This window comes from Phocoena phocoena, chromosome 20, assembly GCF_963924675.1.
Source record: "Phocoena phocoena chromosome 20, mPhoPho1.1, whole genome shotgun sequence".
Lineage (NCBI taxonomy): Eukaryota > Metazoa > Chordata > Mammalia > Artiodactyla > Phocoenidae > Phocoena > Phocoena phocoena.
Genome location: NC_089238.1, coordinates 55,493,532 through 55,517,772, shown reverse-complemented (window position 1 = coordinate 55,517,772; position 24,241 = coordinate 55,493,532). Strand labels below are relative to the sequence as shown.

Genomic DNA, 24,241 nt, shown 5'->3' with positions numbered 1-24,241 from the left:
AATCCTCTCTGCATCCACAAAAGAACACCTCCCAGGGGGAGACCCCCGGGCCTCAGCAGGACGGTCACCGGCTGTCTGCTCAGGACCCCAAGGATGCTCCCCTGTGTGGAGCTGAGACCAAGGCACGGCGGATGGGACACAACGTCAATCAAAGGAAGTTTCCTGACTCTCCATATCCCCGGCCCACCCCCCAAACGACAAAATAAAAATAAAAAGCAAACCCCCGAAGCCCTCTTGAAGACGCCCCCTTCTCCCCGACCCTGCAAGCTCACTGCCTGACGGCAAAGATCCGGAAGGCCTTTCCGTCTCGAGGGGTCCTCAAGCTGAAAAAGAAGGGAGAGCACATGTTACCGAAAGATCTGCAGGGATGGAGCGGGAACGCGGGGGAACTGGGTGTCCCCAGGTCCCTGCGGTGGAAGAAACATGGCCGAGGGACAGTTCGCGAAGCCACTGGGAGCAGAGCATGCCCCAGCCAGGAGGAGCTGGCAAAGCCCTTTGCCTCTGCAGACGCGCCTGGGTCTCAACTGAGGTCAGGGTTGTTAACTTGGAATTTGCTGGCTCCCGTCTGCCTGAACTGAACCCAGCCTCCAAGACTGCTGCCTGGTTTTTGGTACCACCTGTCAACCCAGAGAGTGGCCACCTGCTTGACCGGTGAATAGGACGGCATGATACCAACAATGCACCCGCTCGTGTTACTAGAACGGGCGCGCCGGTCCGACCGGGCTCAGGTATCGTGCAAAGGATTTTCTATACGCCTCTACCTCCTTCCCATGAAGAGCCATTCGTGTCCCTATTTTGCAGGCAAAGGAGAAATGAAGTTTCTGCCAGGTCACACAGCCAGTAAAAACCACCCTCTCAAGATACGAGCTAAATCCTTTAGCTAACTGAATGCCTTTAAAAACCACAAACTTCATTAAGATATAACATGCCGTGAAATTCACACTTCTGAAGCGTACAATTCAATGATTTTTAGTGATTGGGGGGGCGGGGCTTGTGCAATCATCTCCACAATCCAGTTGTGGAGTGACCCCGGCTGCCCTGCTCGTTTCTCGAAAGCTCAGATTCCAGGGCCCTCCTCAGGCCTCTGGGCTACAGGATTTCCCTGGATCCTCTGCCCAGATGACTAGTCTGGGAGAATCACCCGGAGCTACGAGGCACTCAGCTGTGCGACGTGGTGGGTAAGCCGCACTGGGGACCACTGCCAATCTTTGTGATGCTGACTCACTACCAGCAATTCTACAGACGGGGCAGTGGGTGCCTCCACGCACAGGGCCCCCCGACAACCCAGGGACAAGGGGCCACTCAGGCTGTCGTCCAGGCAGGTACCCTAAGGTTCCTGGAGGTCCTGCCCAGTCCTACCAAGCATTCCCATTGAACAACCGGCCCACCCGGAAGGCACGAGCAGGCCCCGCTGAACCGGGTGTGAATTTCTCAACACAGCACACAGCTGGCCGACTAGGTATCACGTGACAACAGCTGTGGTCCCTTCCACTGCTTCAGGCAAGGCAGGGGGTTCCTGTTGTTCAAGCTTCAAACATTTACTGAGCTCTAGTTCTCCTAGGAAAGTTGCCAGTTGTGTGCGTCTGATGAAAAACAAGTGTGATCGGATAAATTATAAAATAATCTCCTTTTCTAAATCTTGCCCTCTGACTCTTTTTAGCCTAGTTTGTAGCTCCCACAGGTACACGAAAAGGAATGTAAATTGGCACAGCATTTCTGGACAATTTTCACAAAAGGTACTGGATGAATTTTCTAAAAGATATTGAACAATTTTCATAATGGGCATTAAAACTCCTACAAGCACTTCTGAACAAAGAGCTGAACTCAGCGTTTTGTCTGTCATTCAACCAGTGTTTACTGAAGACCTACTACGTACGGGCATCAAGTTGGGTGTCAGGGACACAGGGTTAACCAGACCGATGGGATTCTTGCCTTCACGGAGCTTATACAGTCTGGGGGGTGGGAGATCAACAGCTAAATATGTGTGAGAAATACAGTAATTTCAGACAGTGGTGGGTGCTGGGAGGAAAACAGCACAGGGAGACGGGATCAGATTAGATCGAGGAGGAGGGCTACTGGAGACCCAACAGCAGGAGGACGCTTCCTCGGGCAGGTGGCATTTGAACGTCGGTCTGAACGACGTGCGGGCCCAGCCATGGGAGGTATAGGAGCTGGGAGGGTCTGGGGTTGGACACCGGCAGGTGCAAAGGCCCTGAGGCGAGATCTTGGTATCCAGGAACAGAGAGAAGGCTAGTGACAGGCACTGCTGTGACGAGGAGGGTGATGCACCAGGAGGGTGGAGAAGCGGGAGGGGTGGTGGTAGGTGTGGACTGCCCGGTAAGGGGCGAGGCTTTTATTCTCAGCCCTAGGGGGCAGGGTACCAACAGGAGACAGGTACACTGTGCATCCCAGAAAGAGGTCGATTTGGTAGCTGTGGCTACGCTGATAAAAGGAAGTTACCTAAGAAAAGTGTGGGGAAAGCACATGGGCTTGTGCAAAGATGTTCTTTGCTGTGTTGTTTACAAGAGCAAAAGAGAAAAAGGAAACAACCCAGATGTCAGTCAGCTGGGTAAAGAAACGATGGTCTGGCCACACAACGGAATAGCGTGGAGCCACAGGAATGACGACGTGGCTATGTCAGGCGTTGGAAATGTCGGAAAGACACTCACAACCTGTTGCCGATTGAAAGAAAAAAAAAATGAACCGAACGATGCAGAGAGTCTGATCCCTTTTTTTTTGTAGAAACAAAAACAAAAAAACAAAACAAACACATAAGAAATAAGCTGTTAGTGTGTAAACAGGAAAAATCTGGAAGGGAACATACCAGAATGTTTACAGTGGGTGTTTCTGGCTATGGGGTTTTCCATGATAGTAATTTCTTTTCTCTCTTTTTTTTTTTAATTAAAAAAAATGTTTTGGCCACACCGCGTGGCACGCGGGATCTTAGTTCCCCAACCGGGGATCGAACCCACGCCCCCTGCAGTGGAAGCATGGAGTCTTAACCACTGGACCACCAGGGAAGTCCCATGATAGTAATTTCTTAATATTATTTTCGCTACTTCTTGAAGTTTCTCTAATCTTATTATGAAAAGTAGGGGGGAAAAAAGGAAAGAAGGAAGGGAGAAGGAGAGAAAGGAAAAGAAAGAAAGAAAGAGAGAGAGGAAGAGAGAGGGAGGGAGAGAGGAATGGAGGAAGGAAGGGCGGGATGGATGGAAGGGAGGGAAAACCAGCACAAAAATCCCCTCGCAGAACTGGGAGAGAACCTCAGCTGGACTGAGAAGCTTCTGGGGCATCCCCTTGGGCTGACTCAGTGCCCAAGGGTCGCTGACCTATTGGATGAGCTGGGATGGGTGCTCTGGGAAAGGTCGAGGGTCTGCAGCCTCGGGCGATGTCACCAGCCCAGCTGCGGTGAGCGATTCCAGGCTTCTGACGGCCACTCACCCTGCCCTCGGCCCCAGTGTTCAGCTCTTTGTGCCAGCGGCTGTACCCAGCACACACACCACCATACCCCAGACGCCGCCTCCATCCTTTAAGTAATCTTACCCCGTCCGTGCCTCACAGCCCCGCACGAGATCTCTAGGGTTCCTCCCACTTACAGAGAGGGAACCAAGGCTCTGAGAGGGGATGTGATTTGCCCCAAATGCAACACCTGTTCCAGGTACAGCCGGGAGGTGGATGCAGGTCTGTCGATGCTCTGGGACCCTTTCCTAACCCTTATCCTAAATGGGTGGGCTGTGGCCACGCCATCCCTGAGGACCACACTGGCCAAGCCCGCATGGCAGTGGGGGGGGGGGACTCAGAGGCTGGGAGCCCCTCGGAGGCGGGAGGTCGCGGGTCCTCCTGGAGACGCAAGCATAAGCCTGCGTCCTGGAGGCTCACTCCTGCCGGTGAAAATTACTCAGGCAGGAATTGATCGGCGTGCGGCAGTCGATCAATTATTGGATTAAAGAGAGAGGACAGCCAGCCATCTGTCCTGGGAGGGACGGAGGGGTCATCCACCAGCTGGCCGCTGACCCCATGGAGTCATGGAACCCAGCGATAAAAGGATGGCTGAGTACTGCTCTTCTGGCTTTTTAAATGTGCAATATCTTGTTTATGATTAATATCACTTATATGTGTACACGTATGTATTTGTATTTATACATGTGTGTGTGTTATACACACATATACAATTTTTCTTTTGAAGATTCTAACCCTACTCTCCCCCAGTCGCACCCTCTACTGATCTTCCAGGAAAAATCAAGAATCAGACACAGTTTCAGATCTTATCTGTCGGACCCTGGGGTGGTCAATCTATTTCTCTGAGTCTCAGTTCCCACATGTGTAAACAGGGTCCATAAAGGTACCCCCTCCTCAGGGACCCTGTAGGAAGCGAATGAGCTGATCTAGGGAAAGCATCTGAGTCAGTGCTTCGCATTTAGCAGGCGCTCAAAGCCATGGGCCATGGATACCGTCACCCTGCTAGGTTTAAGCCTCATTCTCCCATCAGGAGTTACGGTGGGTACATGCACGGTGATGAACAAGTTATCCACACGAAAGCCCAATCCCCAAGGAATCATCAAACCTCTTCATCTTATTTCATGAACTATGAAATATTTTTGGGGGAAAAAAATTTCAGAGCAGGGTGTATACACAATCTCCATTTTCATTTTTATGTGTGTTGCCCGGGGAAAAAAAGGCCTGGAAGAGCTATAAGTAAGCAGCTAACAGAGGTTAATGCGGTGCCTGCGGGAACTCTTTTTTTCTAATCCCTAAACATATTATTTAAATAATACGTATGTATTTCTTTTCTAATAAATATTTTTAGGGTTACAAACAAGTATACCACAGGACTGTAAGGCTCACCCCAACCCCTTCTGGGAAGGGCCTGTGCCCCAAGGTCAACGACTTGTCTGCAGTGAGTAGTCACATGTGCTGGTTACAAGCATGGGTGCTGGAGCAGGCGTTCTGGGTTCAAGTCCTACTTGCTGGCTGAGTGACCTTGGGCAAGTCGCTTTACCTCTCTGTGCCTCCCTTTCCTTACTGATAAACTGTGGTCCCTGCCTCATGGGGCTGTTGGGAGGACGAGATGAGCTAACGTGTGTACAGATCTTAAGAGCGCTGGGAAGCGGGTACAGGGAGGGAGGGAGACGGCAGAGGAAACCAGTTCAGCCTTGGTCCAGCTGGCCTGGGGGAGAGTACTAAGCTCATTCGATCTGGAAGTAACAGCTCAATGGTTTCTGCTTCCCAGAGTTTCTGGACACGTCGAGAGATTTTCAGACGTCCAACGTTTGAGACTCGCAGAGCTCACAGTGGCTACCGAGTGCCTGAAATGCAGCTCGCCCAAACTGAGACGTGCTCTGTGCGCAAATCACGCGGTAGGTCTCCCAGCTCTTATGAATAAAGGGGAGCGCAAGTTTCTCATCAATACTTCTTCTATTCATACGTATTGAGGATAATATTTTTGATACACTGGATTAAATGAAATATACTCTAAATTCTCCCTTCTGTTTCTTTTTACTATGATTACTAGAAACTTCAAAATCCCATATGTGGCTCACGGTACGCGCCTGGGACATGCCGCAGTAAACAGAGGCCCCCGAGGATGAAGATTTTTGTCTCTTCCGTCCCTGCCATGGCTCCAGCCCCGAGGACAGTGTCCAGCACACAGGAGCTGCCCCATAAATGCTAGTTCAGTGAGTCTACTATTTGGATAAAGGTCCATCCACATACATACCATCAACCTCTGTAAATAGGTTATATCTGTTAAAACCAAGTAACCAAGGATGTTATCTGTCATTGTGTGGTATATTTCCCAATCTCATTGTAAAATCTGTCTTAAAAAATGGTCCTGGGGGCTTCCCTGGTGGCGCAGTGGTTGAGAGTCCGCCTGCCGATGCAGGGGACACAGGTTCGTGCCCCGGTCCGGGAGGATCCCACATGCCGCGGAGCGGCTGGGCCCGTAAGCCATGGCCGCTGAGCCTGAGCGTCCGGAGCCTGTGCTCCGCAATGGGAGAGGCCACAGCAGTGAGAGTCCCGCGTACCGCAAAAAAAAAAAAAAAAAAAAAAAAAAAAGTGGTCCTGGTCTCAGAAAAAATCCTGAACTGATATCCATCCAGATGTCCAGCTTCTTTCCGAGAACATCTGGACAAACCCTGGTCCCAACATCTGAAGCTCTTCCACACCCCTCTTCCTTCCCTTCCTTCATGCTCACGTGCGGGAGAGAGAAAGTGCCTGTCCTCTTACATTATCCCAATTCTGCATGGTCATCTTTCAAAACTTTCAGGATATCCTCTTCTAAAAACAGACAATTGCTAAACCAAAGCCACTCTGAAGCAGAAACAACTTTTGGCCCGTGTCCTGAGAATTCTGTATAGGAGGTTTTGTTTGTTTGATGGATTGAAGGATTCCCTAAATTTAGAACGCAGCTTGCTGCGAACGGGTTGCTATATGTCCAGTGTCCACATCTCCCTTGGGACTGCTGTGACCACTCCACGGTCCCAGCAGACACTGGGGACAGAGCCACCCTCCGGCCCCAGGCTGGGTTCCCAGAGTTCCTAATGGGAACAGGCTCTGGGGAAATTTCTCAGCCCTCATCTCTACGCAGGGGGCCACCGAGGTCCCATCTAAACAAGGGGAGGATGGGGCATGGCCCTGCCTGGGGCATCCAGATATCTCTGCAGGAGCCACGTCACCAGGGAGGCACCTCCAGATAGTAAGGTGGGGCCCCGCTTGGTGTACTCGGCTCCCTGGTACCTCCCTCCACAGCCATGATGCCTGTGCCCTGCAACGATGATGTTGTTATTTCTGCATGGTCTGTGCCCCAACTAGATGATAAGCCCCACCAGGGCAGAGGTCCCAGTGCCTGGGACATCGTAAGGGCTCACCACGCATATGCCACCTGATGGGTGAGTGAAGGTGGAAAGGATGGATGCCAGGGCGAAAAAACAATTCCTGTAGGATGCTTTTGTCCTTGTCCAGAAGATAATCCACGCGGGCTATTTCCTACAACCGAGTTACCTGCCCCTACGTGAAAAGAACCATAGCGTCTTGAGGTTTGCAACAGGCCTTAGAGGTTATGTCATAGCATCGAGGCCAGCGGATCCATCAGACACTTACTCAGAGCCACTGGGTGAGTGCTTTGCACACACTGTCTCATTTAATCCTCACAGTAGCCACTGACAGAGGGGGAACCAAGGCGTGGGGAGACTGCCTGCCCAAGGACACCCAGCTGGTGAGCAGTGCGGCGGGGTCGCAAACGCCATCGGACCCTGTGTGCCCTCCTGGCCTGGCCTCTTCCCTCTGTACGTGCAGGGCGGACTCTCTCATGCTGGTGCCCACGGATCCCAGCACCGGTCCAGGCCACCCTGAATACGTAGTAAATCAATGACTCTGCATCACACACTATCAGAATCATGGACGGTGCCGACTGTGTGCCAGGGACATGGTCACCCTGGCATCACCCTCACAGTAGCGGCTCTCGCCCTCCAGTGGGCATCAGGACCCCCAGAGGGCAGGTCCATGCAGCCTGCCCAGCCCGTTCCCCGAGGGTGTGTCTGGGGTGGGTCGTAGGATGTGCTTTTCTGGCAAAGCCCCCATTGATCTCGATGCGGCTGGTCTGGGGAGCCACTTGGAGACCCACTGTTTTACCACCACCCCAGGGGGCAGGTGCTATCATTTTCCCCTCTAAAGCTTGGGAAACTCACCCAGACATCACCACAGATTTCAGCACGCAGGACCTACTCAGGGGGAAAGGGTTCGAGAAGGAAGGGAAGCAGGATCTCCACTCGCTAAAACTTTTCTGAATAGTGCGGTGGGCATCAGCCACCTCGGGGCCTGGGAAAGGCTGCCTGGAAGAAGATACAGTCGGCCTTCCGTATCCGCAGGCTCTGCATCTGTGCCCCCACGATTCAATCATCCGCGGCTGCGGAGTCCGTGGATGTAGACGGCCTCCTGTACTCTGACACTGTATGTAAGGACCTGAGCATCCGCAGACTGGGGTATCTTTGGGGGATCCTGGAACCAAGGCCCCGCGGATACCAAAGGGCCACTATACTTATAATGACGGTGCAATTTGGGCGGGTCCTTTGGGCACAGAGAACTACAGGTGGTGGGGGAGTTAACAGTGGGGAAGAAGATACTTTGGGGGAGCCACTCTCAGTCCTAACCCTCCCCAGACACCCACCTGTGTCGCAGCCCTGGGATGGGGGTGGCGGCTGCTGGGGTCTTTTCTGTCTAAGGTGGGGAGAGAAAACAAAGCCCAGCCTACCAGCTTCTCACCAAGACGGTTTCTCCTAAAGGGGCACAAAGAGCTCAGGAGATTGGTGTCCTGGCATTTCTTTCCAGCCTGGCCAGGAAATTCCACCTAACCAGCTGCTTCATTTCCCTCCCATTAAATCAATGGAATTTCCCTTCATTACGCTTTTCCCAAACACAGGTTGCAAACTTTGAAGGAGCAAATGCAGAAGCTCTTAACTCTAGCTCAGAACCCTGGGATTCTGCGTCACTTGATTCTGCAGGGTCTTCCCATACCCGGGAAGCACCATCCTGGGGCCCAAAGCGCCCCAGGGGGCTGGGAGGGTGGGGACGGCCGAGAAGTTCCCTGGAGCCGTGAAAGCCCAGGCTTTAAGGGACCCGACATATTTTGTGTTCTTGATTTTACATTCCTTTTCTAAAGCGCTCCCTCAAATATAAAATCTTCAGCATTCCCCTCTGGTATGGGCTGAATCGTGGCCCCCCCCAAGTTTATCTGGGACTTCAAAGAGGTGATTAAATTAAAATGCGGTCATTAGCGTGGGCCCCAATCCAACGTGACTGGTGTCCTGGCAAGAAGAGCTAGGTGGGGTACTTCCCTGGTGGCGCAGTGGTTAAGAATCCACCTGCCGATGCAGGGTACACGGGTTCGGGCCCCAGTCCGGGAAGATCCCACGTGCCGCGGAGCACCTAAGCCTGTGCGCCACAGCTACTGAGCCTGCGCTCTAGAGCCCACGTGCCACAACTACTAAAGCCCGCACACCTAGAGCCTGTGTTCCGCAACAAGATAAGCCACAGCAAGGAAGAATAGCCCCCGCTTGCCGCAACTAGAGAAAGCCTGCGCACAGCAACGAAGACCCAACGCAGCCATGAATAAATAAATAAATAAATTTTTTTTAAAAAAAGCAGAGCTAGGCAACTTTTCCATCAAGGCTCCCAACAGCCCCCTAAAGTGGAGACTATGGTTATACCCATGTCACAGGCGAGGAAATGGCGGCCCCGGCGCCCTGCTCAAGGTCACAAAGCTGGTAAGAAGCAGGGCCTAGGTCTGCCGCACTGCAGACTCGGCTCTTATTTATGTAACGAGATGCAACTACATCCTGACACAGCTATTCATAACCATTGTGTGGCTACAATTTGATCCCACTGTTGTGTTGGGGACGTGGGCGGGGAGACACACACACACATATAGAAAAAGGACCCTTTTTTGGGACACGCACCAAAAATCTCAGCAACTCTCCCAGGTGACAGGTAACAGATGGTTGTTTTCCTTTGGGCTTATCTGATGCCTCTAAATTGTCTACAAAACACGTGCTGATCATAGAGAAAAGATCTTATTGTGAAAAAAAAAAAAGGAAGAGAAAAGAGAAGGACAGGCTTATCCTGGGCGTTCTGATATTTTAAAGGGCACTGTCTTTGGCCCTCCTCCAACGCCCCTCACTGGCTTTGGGTGTCGAGGATCCGAGGACGCGGCCGCCCTACCTTTCAGACTGAACTCCGTTCCTGAGAGAGCCCACGTAGATCTTCTTTTTATCCACGGGCATCACGTCCACGTAACCCCCGCTCTTGTTTCTGATGACTCCTGCGTGCACGGCGGTCTTACAGATGCTTGAAGTCTGAAAGCCCAGGAAGAGCTGTGATCAGTGTCAAGGGCAGGTGCTCGGGTGAAGAAGCCCTGCTGGGGTCAACCGTTACTTGGCCTCCTGGCTGGTGGCCAAGGAACCCCTAGGAAGTAACCGCGGCCTAGGAAGTAACCATGGCTACCTTGATTCCTCAGTGGTCTCTCCAGGGAGACCTGGCCTCATCCATCCATTCATTCATTTGTTCATCTTATCAACAAATATTTTCTGAGCACCTACTATGTGCAGGGCACTGTACTGGATATAGGAGGATTCAGCGGGGAACAAAAAAAAGACTGCCTTCATGGAGTCAAGGGAGACGGACAAACAAGGGATTCAGGCTATGAAGAAAACAAAACCAGATCACGAGATAAAATGACTGGTGGAGGGAGCTCTTTTAGAACGGTTAACAAGGAAAGACTGCTCTTGACGTGACATTTGAGCTCAGATCAGAGTGACAACACGGGAACCAGCCACAGCCATGGGAATATCTCTGGGCAGAGCATCCCAGGCAGAGGGAGCAGCTCGTGCAAAGGCTCTGGGGTGGGAATGAACTTGTCATGTCCAAAGTACAGAAGGAGGGGCAGGGTGGCTGGAATACAGTGAGTCCAGCAGAATGTGGCAGGAGAGGGAGAGAGGTGAGAAGGGGCCAGTCACGTGGGTGTGTGAGGGCCACAGGGTGGGGTCTGGGTTCATTCCAGGTGCCAAATGAGCCACTGGCTTTCAAGCAAGGGTAGGATGTGTTGTTTTCTAAAGTCATCAAATCATCTAATTCCTCGGTAACAAAATTGTCGAGTTCAACTTTCATTAGGGTCTTAACTTATCCAATAGAAAGATGGTCCTCAGATTGGACTGTCTGAGAGTAACTAATCAACATTTCCCAAAGTTGGGGAAATTCATTCAGGGGTGGGATGGCTGGTGCCCGCTAAAGATGCAGGCTCCTGGGCCTCCCCCTGACCTACTGACTCAGAACCTCCTCAGGTGAGGGCCAGGTGATCCTGACACACACTCAAGGTTAAGAACCAGGTAGGTAGCACCCTCCTGCCTCTTCCACGGCCATTGCATCTGGCCTGTGCTGGAACCTAACACTGGCCTTGGCAGTGACTCCCCACCCTCACTGCGGCTCAGAGCCACCTGCAGCATCCTTATGTGAACGTGATGCCCAAGTCCCCACCCTTCCCATCCCTCCCACCCCCAGATTCAATTGCTCTGGGGTGAAGCCCGAGACTGGGTACTTTAAACACTTGCTGGGTGATTGTCAGGTGCAGCCGGGGCTGCAGACATGAGTGGAGCTAATCCATCTGTGGGGTGAACAGCCTCCTTCATGGTAAGTGGAGCTATCGTCGACTCTGAGCTTATTAAATACCAGCCTGGGCTGCCTTTTGTCTGTCATCTCATTTAACCTTCCAATGACATGGGTGACTACTGTCATTCCCACTTTACAGGCCAGAAAGCACAGGCTCGGCGAGATCAGATGACGTCGCCAACGCCCTGCAGACAGTTCAGGGTTTGGCAGTGATTCCAAATGAGGTCTGGCGGACGGCAAAGTCTGTGCTTCTATGGTCGGCAGAATAAAGGCCCCCAAAATGCCCATCCTCGTCCCTGGAACCTGTGGATATGTGACCTGACATGGCACAAGGACTTTACATGCAATGGGAGAGGATCCTGGATTACCCAGGTGGGCCCAGTGGAATCTCAGGGGTCCTTACAAGAGGGAGGTGGGAGGGTCAGAGGCAGAGAGAAGCAGCGTGAGAAAGACCCAACAGCCTTTCAGACTGTCAGCTCCTGCCACGTTCCTTCCAAATCCAGGTCATTCCATACAAGTTACTGGTTTTGCAGAAGAAGGAAAAAATGCTCACAGCAGAAGGCCCCGCCCTGCCTGCTCCCTGGGAAGTTAATACTGCTGTTAGAAGGTGGAGAGTCTCAGAGTTGAAAGGCGCCCTCATGCTAAAGACGGAAGAACTGGATTTCTTGGTTTCCACCGCTAATCGACCTGAGTAACTGAAGGCCAGTTTTTCTAACCCCGCACACACGTCTTGTCTTCAGTAAATAAATTAAATAGATGAGGCCAGGGTTCCTTAGCCTGAAGTGGGCGCTGGGGTGGGGGTGGGGCGGTCTGTGAGGCCCTGAGGCTACAGGCATAACTCTGTGGACCTACAGGGTCAGCAAGAACTTTCGAGGTTTTAGCACCGAGCCCAGGAAACCCCACATCTCAGGCAAACTGGGATGGTTGGTCAACCCTGTCGGCACAAGGAAGCCTTTTTATCCCCCTGGAGGAAGGATCCACAGCTTTTCAGTTCTCAGAAGGGTTTGTGCCCCCAGAGGATTAAGAAGCGACAAATCTGCCGCCATCTAAAAGAGAGGCAGGGAGACCTTGGAAATGAAATGATCATTGTAGAATCCTTCGAAGTTCGCTGTGGGTGGGGCTGAGCTGTGGAGGCGAGTGTGGGTGGGGCTTCTCACCGGCAGGCAGAGCTGGGATTTTTTTCTGTCTCCCTCAGTATTGCTCACCCTCTGAGTTACCAGCCCCAGGGCCTGCCTGGGGAGGCACATCCTCTGATGGTAGCTGCCAGGAGGTGGGCGCTTTGCTGTTGTGGCCTCTGAGACAGTCCTTTGCCCCGTCCCCGGAGGATTTCTGGGCACCAGAGGCACAGAAGTTTCCCATGATAACATCCAGCCGTGGGAATGGAAACCACACACGCACAGCCTGATCCTTCCTGCACGGGCCCAGCGATCACTGCACGCGTCTTCCACCGCTGATGCTGGACAAACCCTTTCCTCCCCTTGCCCCCTACCTCTTCCCACCCCTCTCCTCTCCCTGCTTCTTCCGCAGAGGTACAAGTTATCTGCTTTCTCTCCTCAGGACCCAAGGCAACACCGATATCTGAATACTTATTAACAACCACTATCAACAAAGATCTGGTCTCAGCAACACTGTCCCCATCACTTGTTGGCTGCGTGGTCTTGGATGACCTATTTTAACCCCCGGAGCCTCTATTTTCTTAGTATAAAGTGAGGATCGGGGGCTTCCCTGGTGGCACAGTGGTTAAGAATCCGCCTGCCAGTGCAGGGGACACGGGTTCGAGCCCTGGTCCGGGAAGATCCCACATGCCGCGGAGCAACTAAGCCCGTGCGCCACAACTACTGAAGCCCGCGCGCCTAGAGCCCGTGCTCCGCCACAAGGGAAGCCACCGCAGTGATAAGCCCGCGCACCGCAACGAAGAGTAGCCCCCGCTCGCCACAACTAGAGAAAAAGCCCGCATGCAGCAACGAAGACCCAACGCAGCCAAAAATAAAATTAACTAATTAATAAAGTGAGGGTCATATTGGTAACCCTTTTGAGCATTTACCAGGGTGGGCCCAGTTCTAGGTGTTTCACATGATTGATATGGTAATCTCCCAATAACCTGCAAGGTAGGTATTTATTATTATTATTATTATTATCATTATTCCCTCTTAACAGGGGTTAAGTGACTTGCCCCAAATCACTGGGCTAGCAAACAGCAGAGCTGCGACTGCTACCCAGACCAGCAAGCTGCACTCTACTCTCGGGTCAGTAAGAAGCTCAGAGGGTCTATCGAGACGATTAAGTAAGATCAAGGGCTAAATGCAGGCTTGCACACGGTAAGTGCTCAATAGGTGTTAGTTAATAAGACAAATATCGCCATAATCATCACCCTCACCATCACCATTATCGAAAATTCTCAAGGGACTGTCCTCTCTAACCCAGGGGTCCTCAACGTGTAGTCCCAGACCAGCAACATCAGTGTCACCTGGGAACTCGTTGGAAATGCAGATTCTCCGGCTCTACCTCAGACCCCGTGAGTCGGAAACACGTGGGGTGGGACCCGGAACCGTTTGAACAGCCCTCTGGGGGATTCTGATGTATGCACGAGTGTGAGAATTTATCCAGCCACCGAGGGAGATAGGACAGATAAGAAAACTCAGGTTCAGGGCAGGGAAGAAGGCTTGTCCGCCATCCCGCGACTGGTAAATGTCACAGCTGGGGCTTCAGTCTGCATCTTCTGACCCAGACTTCGTTCGTAGGCTACACCCTGCTGCTTCTCCTGCCTGCAGCTCACCACAAAGTACGGGCTCTGTCAGCTAATGCGCTCCGGGGGAGCAGGCAGGAACTGCAGGCACTGTTAGGCCCTTCGAAGGTCTGGAGACAACGCTCCCAAAATAAATCTCTCAGCGAAACAGACATTTTCCAAAAGCCATCATCATTTCCCAGAATACAGAGTGACCTAGAAACCAAGGCCAGAAAAGAACCTCTGAAATGGAGATAGCTTTCTCTTTCTCCCTTTCTTGCTTCCTTCTTTTATTCTCTGAAGAGCTGTTTAAGCACTGACTACTGTAGTATTTTTGCTGATTTATTGTTTCAACAAACATGAATAGAACAATTATTGGGTGCCAAGCCCTGTCATGAGCACGGTGCTTCCAAAAGCTCAAAACCCTAGTGAAGAAGTAAGAGACTGTATACAGGTTTTCAGCAACAGGCCTGTTCACACCTGTGTATTTATGAGTGTGGGTGCATTCTAACAAGGCACATCCTAAGGCAAGATACACCCTCATTTGCATCTCGCCTTTGCCACGTACTCGCTGTGTGATTTGGGGCAGCTTATTCTGAGCCTCACTTACCTTGTCTGTAAGATGGGGATAACAACACCTAGAGATGGTGTTTTTTAAGCGCCTAAAATACAGTAAAAAGGTGGAGAGTCTCAGAGTTGAAAGGCACCCTCATGCTAAAGACGGAAGAACTGGATTTCTTGTAGTAAAAGTAGCCTTGTAATAAAAATTACGAAATTTTCATCAAGTTCTCCTTGTATTTCTAAATTTGTTTTCTTTTTCTCTTTTCTTTTTCTTCTTTTTTTCTTTATACGTTTAGCTGCTACACTGTTTGGAGCATACAGATTTGATTTTCATATCTTCATGAATTGTACCTTTCGTGCCACTGCATAACGAACTGTCTTGTCCCATTCAGTATGTTTAACTTTATTTTTATTTATTTATTTTTTTAAATTATTTTATTTATGGCTGCATTGGGTGTCTGTTGCTACGCACTGGCTTTTCCCTGGCTGTGGCGAAAGGGGGCCACTCTTCGCTGAGGTGCGCGGGCTTCTCTTGCTGTGGAGCACGGGCTCTTGGCGTGTGGGCTTCAGTAGTTGTGGCGCACGGGCTCAGTAGTTGTGGCGTACGGGCCCAGCTGCTCCGCGGCATGTGGGATCCTCCCGGGCCAGGGATCAAACCCATGTCCCCTGCACTGGCAGGAGGACTCCCAACCACTGCACCACCAGGGAAGCCCCCAGTATGTTTAACTTTAAATTCCACTTCCTCCGGTAGCAATACTGCCACTCCTGCTTTATCTGTTTGTTTCTTTGTATTTGGCTGGAATCATTTTGCCCATCCCTTTACACTTCAAGCACTTAAAAACCGAAGACGCTGTCTTTCAGTAGCAGATTTGGGTTCAAACATTTACTATAACAACTGATATACATTATTTTACTCCTTCATTAAACTTTCAGAACTCAATTTTGAATTAGTAGCTTTCAAGGAGAAAAAAAAAAGACTCATTTAATCGGGAAAGAAAAAAAGATGGGGGTGGGGGGGGCAGGTAGCCACGAAGGTTGCTTTGACTTGGCAGAACTCAGTGACCTCACATTTACAGGACTCCAGAATAAATGAAGGCAGATGGGGGCGAAGGTGATGGTCGTGGGTGAGGGAGAACGGGAAAAATGAAGGCTGAGTAAAAATGTCAGCTGGGGATGAGCGATGCTGATCTCATCATGGACTTTTAAACCTAGAAGATTTCCTGGACTAGAAAAATCCCAGCTCTGGCTCATTCTACGGAGAGATAAACAACTTGGCAAGAAGATCAAATAGTCTGTTGGGCAGAACTATGACCACAGTCACATCTTCTGGATCACCATGTCCCTAAAGCCTGGACCACCGGAGGGAAGAGACTACTTTTTGTAGGCCTCACTTCAAAAAAATCAGCCTAAGCAAACTAAATTATTGTATATGGGACGGATCAACAACAAGGTCCCACGGTGTAGCACAGGGAACTATATTCAATATCCTGTGAGAAACCATAATGGAAAAGAATATGAAACTATATATGCATAACTGAGTCACTCTGCTATACAGTAGAAATTAACATAACACTGTAAATCAACTATACTTCAATAAAATTTTTAAAAAACGAAAAGAAAAAGAAAAATCAGGCTAAAGCTTCCTTGCTAAAGTTAGGAGGGAAAAATGGAAGAACAGACTCCAATATACTAAGAGTGGTTATTAACAAGTAGTAAATTGGAGGTAGTCTGTATTTTCTTCCACGTGCTTTTAGCTCTGTGTGTACACAGCCACAAAGAAATGCAGTGAGTGCAGTGGATGAATAGCTTATAAATGCATCAGGAGAGCCAGAAGGGTTATTAAATATCTGGGGGAATGAAGTGTGGGATGCATGGGAGCCTTCACATGAAAAAAGCACGTCAGTAGAGAAGCAGGATTCAGTTCACCAAACTCTGAAGCCCTCTGTGTAGGAGGAGGTACACCTGTGTCCGTATTCACGAGCACATATTGGTGGAAGTTCAAATATTTCTGTAAATGGAGAAACTAGGGCAATGGTAGCAAAAATGAGTGATCTAAATTTAGCTAGAGGCACAGGAATGGGATCTCAAGTTTCTGATGTCCAGACCTTGGAATGTGGTTTCTGTGGGGTGGCAGCTGAAAAGGCCAGAATACTCACGTCTGCATAGATGTTGGTTCCAAGCACGGGAGCCCAGTAGGACGGCTCATCTTTGCAGTGCGCCGGACAGTGTACTCTGGAAAACAAGAAGCATTTAGGTGATGGTTATAATCAGCAGAAAACAAAATTTCTTGAGAAAAGCAGCTGGCCCTCTTTATTTGAACATCAAGATTTAAGTACTTGGGTGAAAGGCAACTACCACACGGTTTACTCTTTAAGAAAAAAATATGCCTCTCCTACCCTAGCAGTGATAAAGATATTCTTCCTTAAAAGTGCATATAGAATTTTAAAACCCCATACGGGGAGGCATAAATTGGGAGACTGGGATTGACATATATACACTACTATATATAAAATAGATAACTAATAAGGATCTACTGTAGAGCACAGGGAACTCTACTCAATACTCTGTGATGGCCTATACCTATATGGAATAGAATCTAAAAAAAGTGGAGATAGATACATGTAACTGATTCACTTAGCTGTACACCTGAAACTAACACAACACTGTAAATCAACTATACTCCAATAAAATTTATTTTTAAATAAATAAATGAAAAATTTTAAAGCTGTAACTAAAATGAAAGGAATTAAAGGTTTTTGGGTCATTTGCTGGTCGATTACTTCATTAAAATTGCTGGTTTACTCAGTGTACCTTAGTAATGCATGCTTTCTGTTTCTTTTTTCTGACCAGTCACTTATTAATAAAATGGAATATCTTTATGGAAAAAAAAAAAAGCCACACAACAAGACATGTAGAAACAGCAAGGTGAAAGGAAATAAAAATCTAAGAGAGGGGAGTATGGGATTGTAAGGGGTTGTTCCTCCCATTCTTGGATGTTGGCTGGTTCATACTGTTGCTACATTATGGAGATTACAATCAATAGATTTTCAGAAAGGCCACGTCCCTGTGTAGCGGAGGAAAGGGCCTTCACCTCCGTGAGTCACAGAACATTCCAGGCAGGGGGCGCTGATAACCCGGGGCAGGAAGGGTTGGCTCACCGCTGCGTCAGTCAGCACATCCCTGCCATAGGGTGCGGGAGAGCGCCTCAAACTGGAATCTCTCACACCAGGAAAGAACACGAGCTTTACTTAAACAAAGGTCTTTTGTCTTTATCCGGAACAGGTGCACCATGGGCTGGAGCCCAGGGACCAAGGAACCAAAACGGCAGCCGGAAGCCCTCTGGCTTGTGAGTAGCAAAGGGGAGGGTTCAGGAACCCCATCTGGTCCCCTCACTGGCCCCCCTCCCGGGGCTCTTCCCTGCTCACACGTCGGGGTTCTCCACCTGTTAGATTTTTGGTTTGTTTTTGTTTGGGCCATGCCGCACAGCTTGTGGAATCTCAGGGCTACGTAGCCCAGCTTCTGACAGGATCTAACAGGTCCTTTGGAGACACCCCTCCTTTTGTTCTGATGCACCATCCTCCCCAAACCCAGCCAATTAAGGTTTGGGCAGACGCACGTGAAACCCACTCCTTAGCCAAACAAACTGCGGTACGTCCACAGAATGGAACACCTGCCACTCGGCAACATGAAAGGATAAAACAAATCACCGATTCCCTCCACAACACAGAGGAATCGCAAAGCACTGGGCAGAGTGGAAGAAGCCAGATACCCAAGTCTCCGTGCTGTGATGGCTCCATGTATATGAGATTCCAGAAAAGGCACGATTACAGGGACAGAAAGGAGGTCAGTGGTTGGCAGGGATGGGGGTGGGAGTTGGAGGGAGGGGGGCGGACAGCAAGAGAACGTGCTGGGGTGATGAAAATGTTCTCTGCCTGGATGGCGGTGTACATTTGTCAAACCACATCGAACTGTATACTTTTAACAGGTGGATTTTGTTGTGTGTAAATTACACCTCCAAAAAGCTGAGTTTTAACGAGCTAGTTCTAAAGTGACCCACAGAAAGCGTAACAGATCAAGTACAAGAATCAAGGAGCTGATTCCAAGGGGACCAGGGGCACCCAGCTTCCAGAGTTCTCGACTGATCTGAGAGGCCAAGAATGACAGGTCCCAAGGTCTGTCTGGGGGCTTGGGAAGAGCCTGGCGGCAAATGAAGTCAAATACTCTCTCCTTCAAGTGGAGGTGACATCGAGAAGGGCAAAGCCATCTTTTCAGTTAAGTTCCCAGAGCGGGGCCCCGGGGCCTGGCTACACACGGGGCTCACCCAGAAGCTTCTAAAGATGTGGATGTCCTGCTGGGCCACGCCCGGAGATTGGGACTTGTTCCTTTAATGCCTCTCAGGCAATTCCAATGTGCAGCCAGGGCTGAGAACGAGGGGTCTCAGGGAGAGGTCAAGTGGGTCCTTGACTCGGAGCGCAAAGCGACTGACTTCCTGGGTGGACACACACCAGGGCCACGTCTAGAACTCAGCTGTGCGTGGCTCCGGGCAGTGACTCGCCACCCAACCTGGCCCTTCTTCTCTCGGCCCCCATGTTTGCCAATCCAGATGCCAGGGAGCCTTACCTTGGGCAGTGGGTCCCCGGCTTCTCATATGGGCAGAGCTGGGCCACGGTGGTGTAGCAGTCCAGGTCCTGCACTGTGAATAGGAACACGTAGGGGAAGGGTCAGGTCACGGGCGAGCCTGGGCCTCAGGCTACTGGTCTGTGAAACAGGCTGCTGGACAATGGGTCCTAGAGGTTCCTTGGGCCCCCGAACCGGGATGAGAGCTGGGATGAGGCCCCAGCAGGTGCCAGGCCCCAATGCTCCTGGCACCTCCCCCAGGGGCACTCTAGGGATGAGATAAAACCCAAGGCCCAAGCGTTTTTACAGGTCAAAGGTGTCATCACCCTAAACACTTATTCTGTGGGGCGAGCAAACTTTTCATTTGCATCGTGCATTTCCACCTTGAAGCCTCTGCCTCTACTTTATCCTGCTGGAGCCTCATGGCGGGTATTACACTAATTATACAGATGGGGAAACTGAGGTCCAGAAAAGCTAAGAGACCTCCTGAGGCTGCACAGGACATGGTTGAGGGTCCAGGTTTCCGACTCACAGCCTCGAGCTCTTTGCTCACACCCTTCCCAAGGGGCAGGTGACTCTTTCCTTCAAGGTCACATGTTGTGTTTTAACAACAGATGTAAGAAAGCGGTTCTAATACTGGCCACCTGTAGTCTCTGACAGCCTGTCCTTGTCCAGTCCAGGGCTCGGCAAACTCTTCCTTAAAGAGCGAGAGAGTAAATATTTCCAGCTCTGTGGGCCCTATGGTCTGTGTTATAACCACTCAGCTCTGCCATCGTAGCAGGAACCAGCCACAGACAATGTGGAAAGGAATGGGTGCGCACGGCCAGGTGCCACTAAAACTTTATTTACAAAACAGTCAGCAGACAGGATTTGGCCTTGAGGGTTGTAGTTTGCCCACTCTTGGTCCAGCCGATCACTTGGATGGGCCAGGGGTCCATGCAGCAATCCAACAAGGGGACTGGTTTACTACACCAAGGGTCTGCTATACAATGGGATGCTGGGGAAATCACTAAAATGAGTTTTAGAAGTCCACTTAAAGGTATAGAAGACTATTCTTGATATATTATTACTTGAAAAAAAAATCAGGTTACCAATTCCATCTCAATTTTTAAAAACATATCAACGTATACATTACCAACGTATATACTCTTAATGCTGAGGGAGAAGAAACACTACAGATATCCACCAAAATGTTCAGAGCAGTTATCTCTGAATGGTGGAATTTGGGTCTTTTTTTCTTTTTTTCAACAATTCTCTGTATTTTTAAATTATCTGGAATAAACAGGCATTACTTTTGTAACGGGGAAAAGCTACTATATGGTTTTTTTTGTTCTTTTTGCGGTAGGCGGGCCTCTCACTGTTGTGGCCTCTCCCGTTGAGGAGCACAGGCTCTGGACACGCAGGCTCAGCGGCCACGGCTCACAGGCCCAGCCGCTCCGCGGCACGTGGGATCTTCCCGGACCGGGGCACGAACCCATGTCCCCTGCATCGGCAGGCGGACTCTCAACCACTGCGCCACCAGGGAAGCCCCTGCTATATGTTTTTATAAAGATATCTAACCAGATATTCTTGTATCCAGGGCAAATGACAAGAATTGGTTTCCCAAAAGAAGAAAGGGTCAGTGGGCAAGGATCAAGGAGAGGGTCCAGGGGAGGGTGCTGGGTGGGGCACCCTGGCATCCCCACCTGCCTGAGACTATTTCAATCAAGTGCCTGGTCTGGGCAACTATAACCCAGACCCCAATTCTGGTTACAGCGTGCTCTCCTGTGGATGCATGCCACCCTGCCAAGTGAACATCCCGGAGGCCATACAAAAAGCTGGGCCAGAGACAGCAAGTATGGGCCACGGACTTCCCCACGTTTCCCTCTCTTGTCCACGGCAGACATTACTAATCTATCAAGCTCTGTGCTCTGCTGAGCCCAGAATGAGGCCTCAGAATCCTTCTCAAAACGACGCTCCAGGTAGCCACTATCACTCACTAGAAATTGACACTCCCTATGCAACCTATTAGCTGCTCTAGACCCAGGCATTAGTACTTCTGTGACAGTCAGCTGGGAACCCATGCCTGTGTTTCAGGTTAGCTATCTAGGTCCATGGCCAAGTTCAGATTTTTTTTTTCACCGTGCCGCACAGTTTGCGGGATCTTAATCCCCAAACCAGAGATTGAACCTGGGCCACAGCAGTGAAAGCGCCAAGTGCTAACCACTGGACTGCCGGGGAACTCCCCCTAAGTTATGATATTTTAAAAAATTAGTTAAAGGATTGACCTCCTCAGGAACCTCTTAAACATCTTTACAATGCTGAGAGCAACAGCAGCAGACACGGTAAACATTAAATCAATAACTAAGAGGAATGAAGTTCCAGGGAGACCCAAGATAACCTGCGTATTGCGGTCGTATGAGAAAAGACTGGCCAGCTTACCTTTTACCTTTGACACCGTGAATGAGCTGGAGGCCTTGTATTTGCTGTAAAAGGAATCACTAGGTAAATGCAAACAGAAACGCGTCTGAAAGTACACGCTTGTTCCTGCACTTATTTTATTTACAGCCTCAACTTTACATTTTTCTACTTGTTTCCCATCAGCCTGAAAGCCCTTGGGACATTCTAGAGCAGGATCTAGAATGAGAAGATTCTAGAGCAGGGCTCGTTAATCTTCTTGGTGCCAAGGATCCCTCTAGCAGCCTGGTACAGCCTACGGACACCTTCTCAGAACAATGGTTTTAAAATGCAATGATAAATTGAAAAGATTAGAAGGAAATCAGGTATTATTAATATCATCATCAAAGTATTAAGACAAATTTGTGTTAGCGTCATAGCTGTGCATCTTTATTAACGCACTGAAAACGGAACCTAGCGGCAGGTCTTCTAACTACTGTCATTTGGGGATCATGACAGCAGAGACTGTTTCAAGGTGTCTCCATCACATGGATTCCCACCCGTGAGAAAGTCGCTGGCCCTACGAGTGCTACTCAGATTGGGGGCTAACACCCACCAGGGAAGAAGATACCACATTTCAATTAGAGGTGAGTGAAACTGAAGTTTTAATTTGCTTTGCATTCACACACTCCCCGACTCTAATTCTAAGACGTGAAGAACCCCACTCTAGATGTAAAGTTGGCCATTGGAAGGGACCAGAAATGGATTCAGGACAAGGGTCCCAGGCAATGCAGGACCTGAACCCTTGGTCAAGCCCACAGCTCCATCGGTGGTGGGGCGGAGCTTCATCAAGGCTGGGGTTGAGGTCACCCAACCGATCTCTCCATGAATATTTTCTTTGCTTTCGTTTAAACTTCCTTGCTCTTTTTTTGTTTACATAAAATCCCCAGCTAAGACAGAAGAAGGAACATTGCAACACTGCCCGAAGAACCAGGCCTTTCCAAACAGAATGACTCATGTAGATTTTGAAATGTTCTGAGTGGCCTCACTATTCGGAAGGGACATGGACATGCCACCTTGTAACTATCACAGGAGCGTCTGCTGGGTGCCTTCCTGCTGCAGACCCTGGGATGGGCACTGACACGGGGGTCCCTGACATGCTGCCTCGTGGTGGGTTAGCTGGGTGTCAGCCCCGGGTCCTGCCATGGCCCTCATTTATAAATGAGAGTACTGCCACCCCGATGGGATGAAGAAGCCAGCCCAGGTCACGCAAAGGGAGAAGTCAGAGCCGGGTCTGTTTGACCCTAGAGCCCCCAGTGGGTCCCACCAGCTCCTGGTCACCTTATGCCTCAGATGCCACGGACAGATCAAGACACGGCCTGCCGCGGTTCTTCACGGTCCCCCCACCCCATCAACCCCCAAAAGTCAGAATGGCGAATGTGGTCTGCCCCGTCAGCCATCCACATACCTTGCATGAAAAACACCTTGCAAAAACAAGTAAGTATATTTAAAAAATGAAAAGCCTCGTTCTCAGGGGGAAAAAAAAGTGCCAATCAAGAATTAGCCTACGGGGTGGGATACGGAGGGTGGGAGGGAGGCTCAAGAGGGAGGAGATATGCGGATATATGTATATGTATGGCTGATTCACTTTGTTATACAGCAGAAACTAACACACCACTGTAAAGCAATTATACTCCAATAAAGGTGTAAATAAAAAAAAGAATTAGCCTACAAACTCAAAGATACCATCAGTCATTACTGAAGTGTCTGAAGAGTTCTCAGGGACAAGGAAGGGAGAAAAAGCAGGATTCAGAACTCAGATTGCAAGGCTATGCTTTTGAAGGTCATGTACGTAGATTATCTCTGGGAAGTGGGAATGAAGAGATTAGTATTTCCTTATTTCCGTTTTTCTGTATCTTCATGGCTATGTGTACATTTCATAATTAAGAGCAGTGTTCATTTTAAATACGCAATAAGCTTTCCTAAAACCTACAAAAACAAACAAAGAAGAAACAAAACTCAACCACATTAAACACACACACCGAAACCCACTGGGATTAAATAGGCTGAACGGCCAATAGGGGCGATTTCTGAGTTATGGGATTAAGGTCATCTTCAGTGTTTTCCTCCTTCTTTATATTGTTCAGTACTTTTCGAAGTTTCAACAGTGCTCTCATAAGCAGAAAAGAAGTCTTCAGGAACCCTGATCACCGAATAGTTACCTCAAAGACTGCACGCCGTTTCTCTCAGACTTGACGAAAAAGGGGACCTTCCCGTTCCTGGTGACGTCCACCAGGCCTCCCTTGTCGTCCAGGACCCCGTAGTGAATGGCAGCCCGGCAGATGCTGGACGCCTGCGGGGGACAGGTCAGACTGTAAGTAAATCTGAATTCATCTTTGTCTGCAATCATCTCCCCAAACATCCAAGATGTTTGTCCTCAACCCACAAAAAGTCGGGCCAAGGCTCACCCCACTTCTCACTCTGGCTGCACTCTATAACACGTCTTTGTTCCGGGGGTGCTTATCTCGAAGAACTCATCTGAGTTGCTTTACAAACCAAGAACAGGGACAAACAGCCCTTTCTCCCCATCCAGTTGGAGCATTTAATGCTCGGCCTAAAATGGAGACTGGTCTGCTCGAGGGTCATCCCCAGTTCCCAAAAGTGGCTTCACACGTTTGTGACCCCAGAAACACACGTGGATCAGCTCTACAAAAAGCGGGGTTTGACTAAGGCGCAGAAAGAAAATCTGTTCCCCTGAAAACCAGCCACCTGCTTTTAAAACAGAGACAGGAGTCCACACAAGCC

General features: G+C 49.8%; 1 protein-coding gene across 1 annotated transcript in view; it reads right to left on the bottom strand.

The window, feature by feature from the left end:
* Positions 1 to 268: 268 nt before the first annotated feature.
* CRISPLD2 (cysteine rich secretory protein LCCL domain containing 2) overlaps positions 269 to 24,241 on the bottom strand; it is a 47,384-nt gene continuing 23,411 nt past the window's right edge. Inside the window, exons 10-15 of the mRNA XM_065898826.1 lie at positions 23,659 to 23,789; positions 21,482 to 21,525; positions 19,064 to 19,136; positions 16,600 to 16,675; positions 9,715 to 9,848; positions 269 to 323 (exon numbers count right to left, since the gene is read on the bottom strand). Of these exons, the coding sequence (XP_065754898.1) occupies positions 269 to 323; positions 9,715 to 9,848; positions 16,600 to 16,675; positions 19,064 to 19,136; positions 21,482 to 21,525; positions 23,659 to 23,789 (513 nt within the window). The remainder of the gene's footprint in view (positions 324 to 9,714; positions 9,849 to 16,599; positions 16,676 to 19,063; positions 19,137 to 21,481; positions 21,526 to 23,658; positions 23,790 to 24,241) is intronic.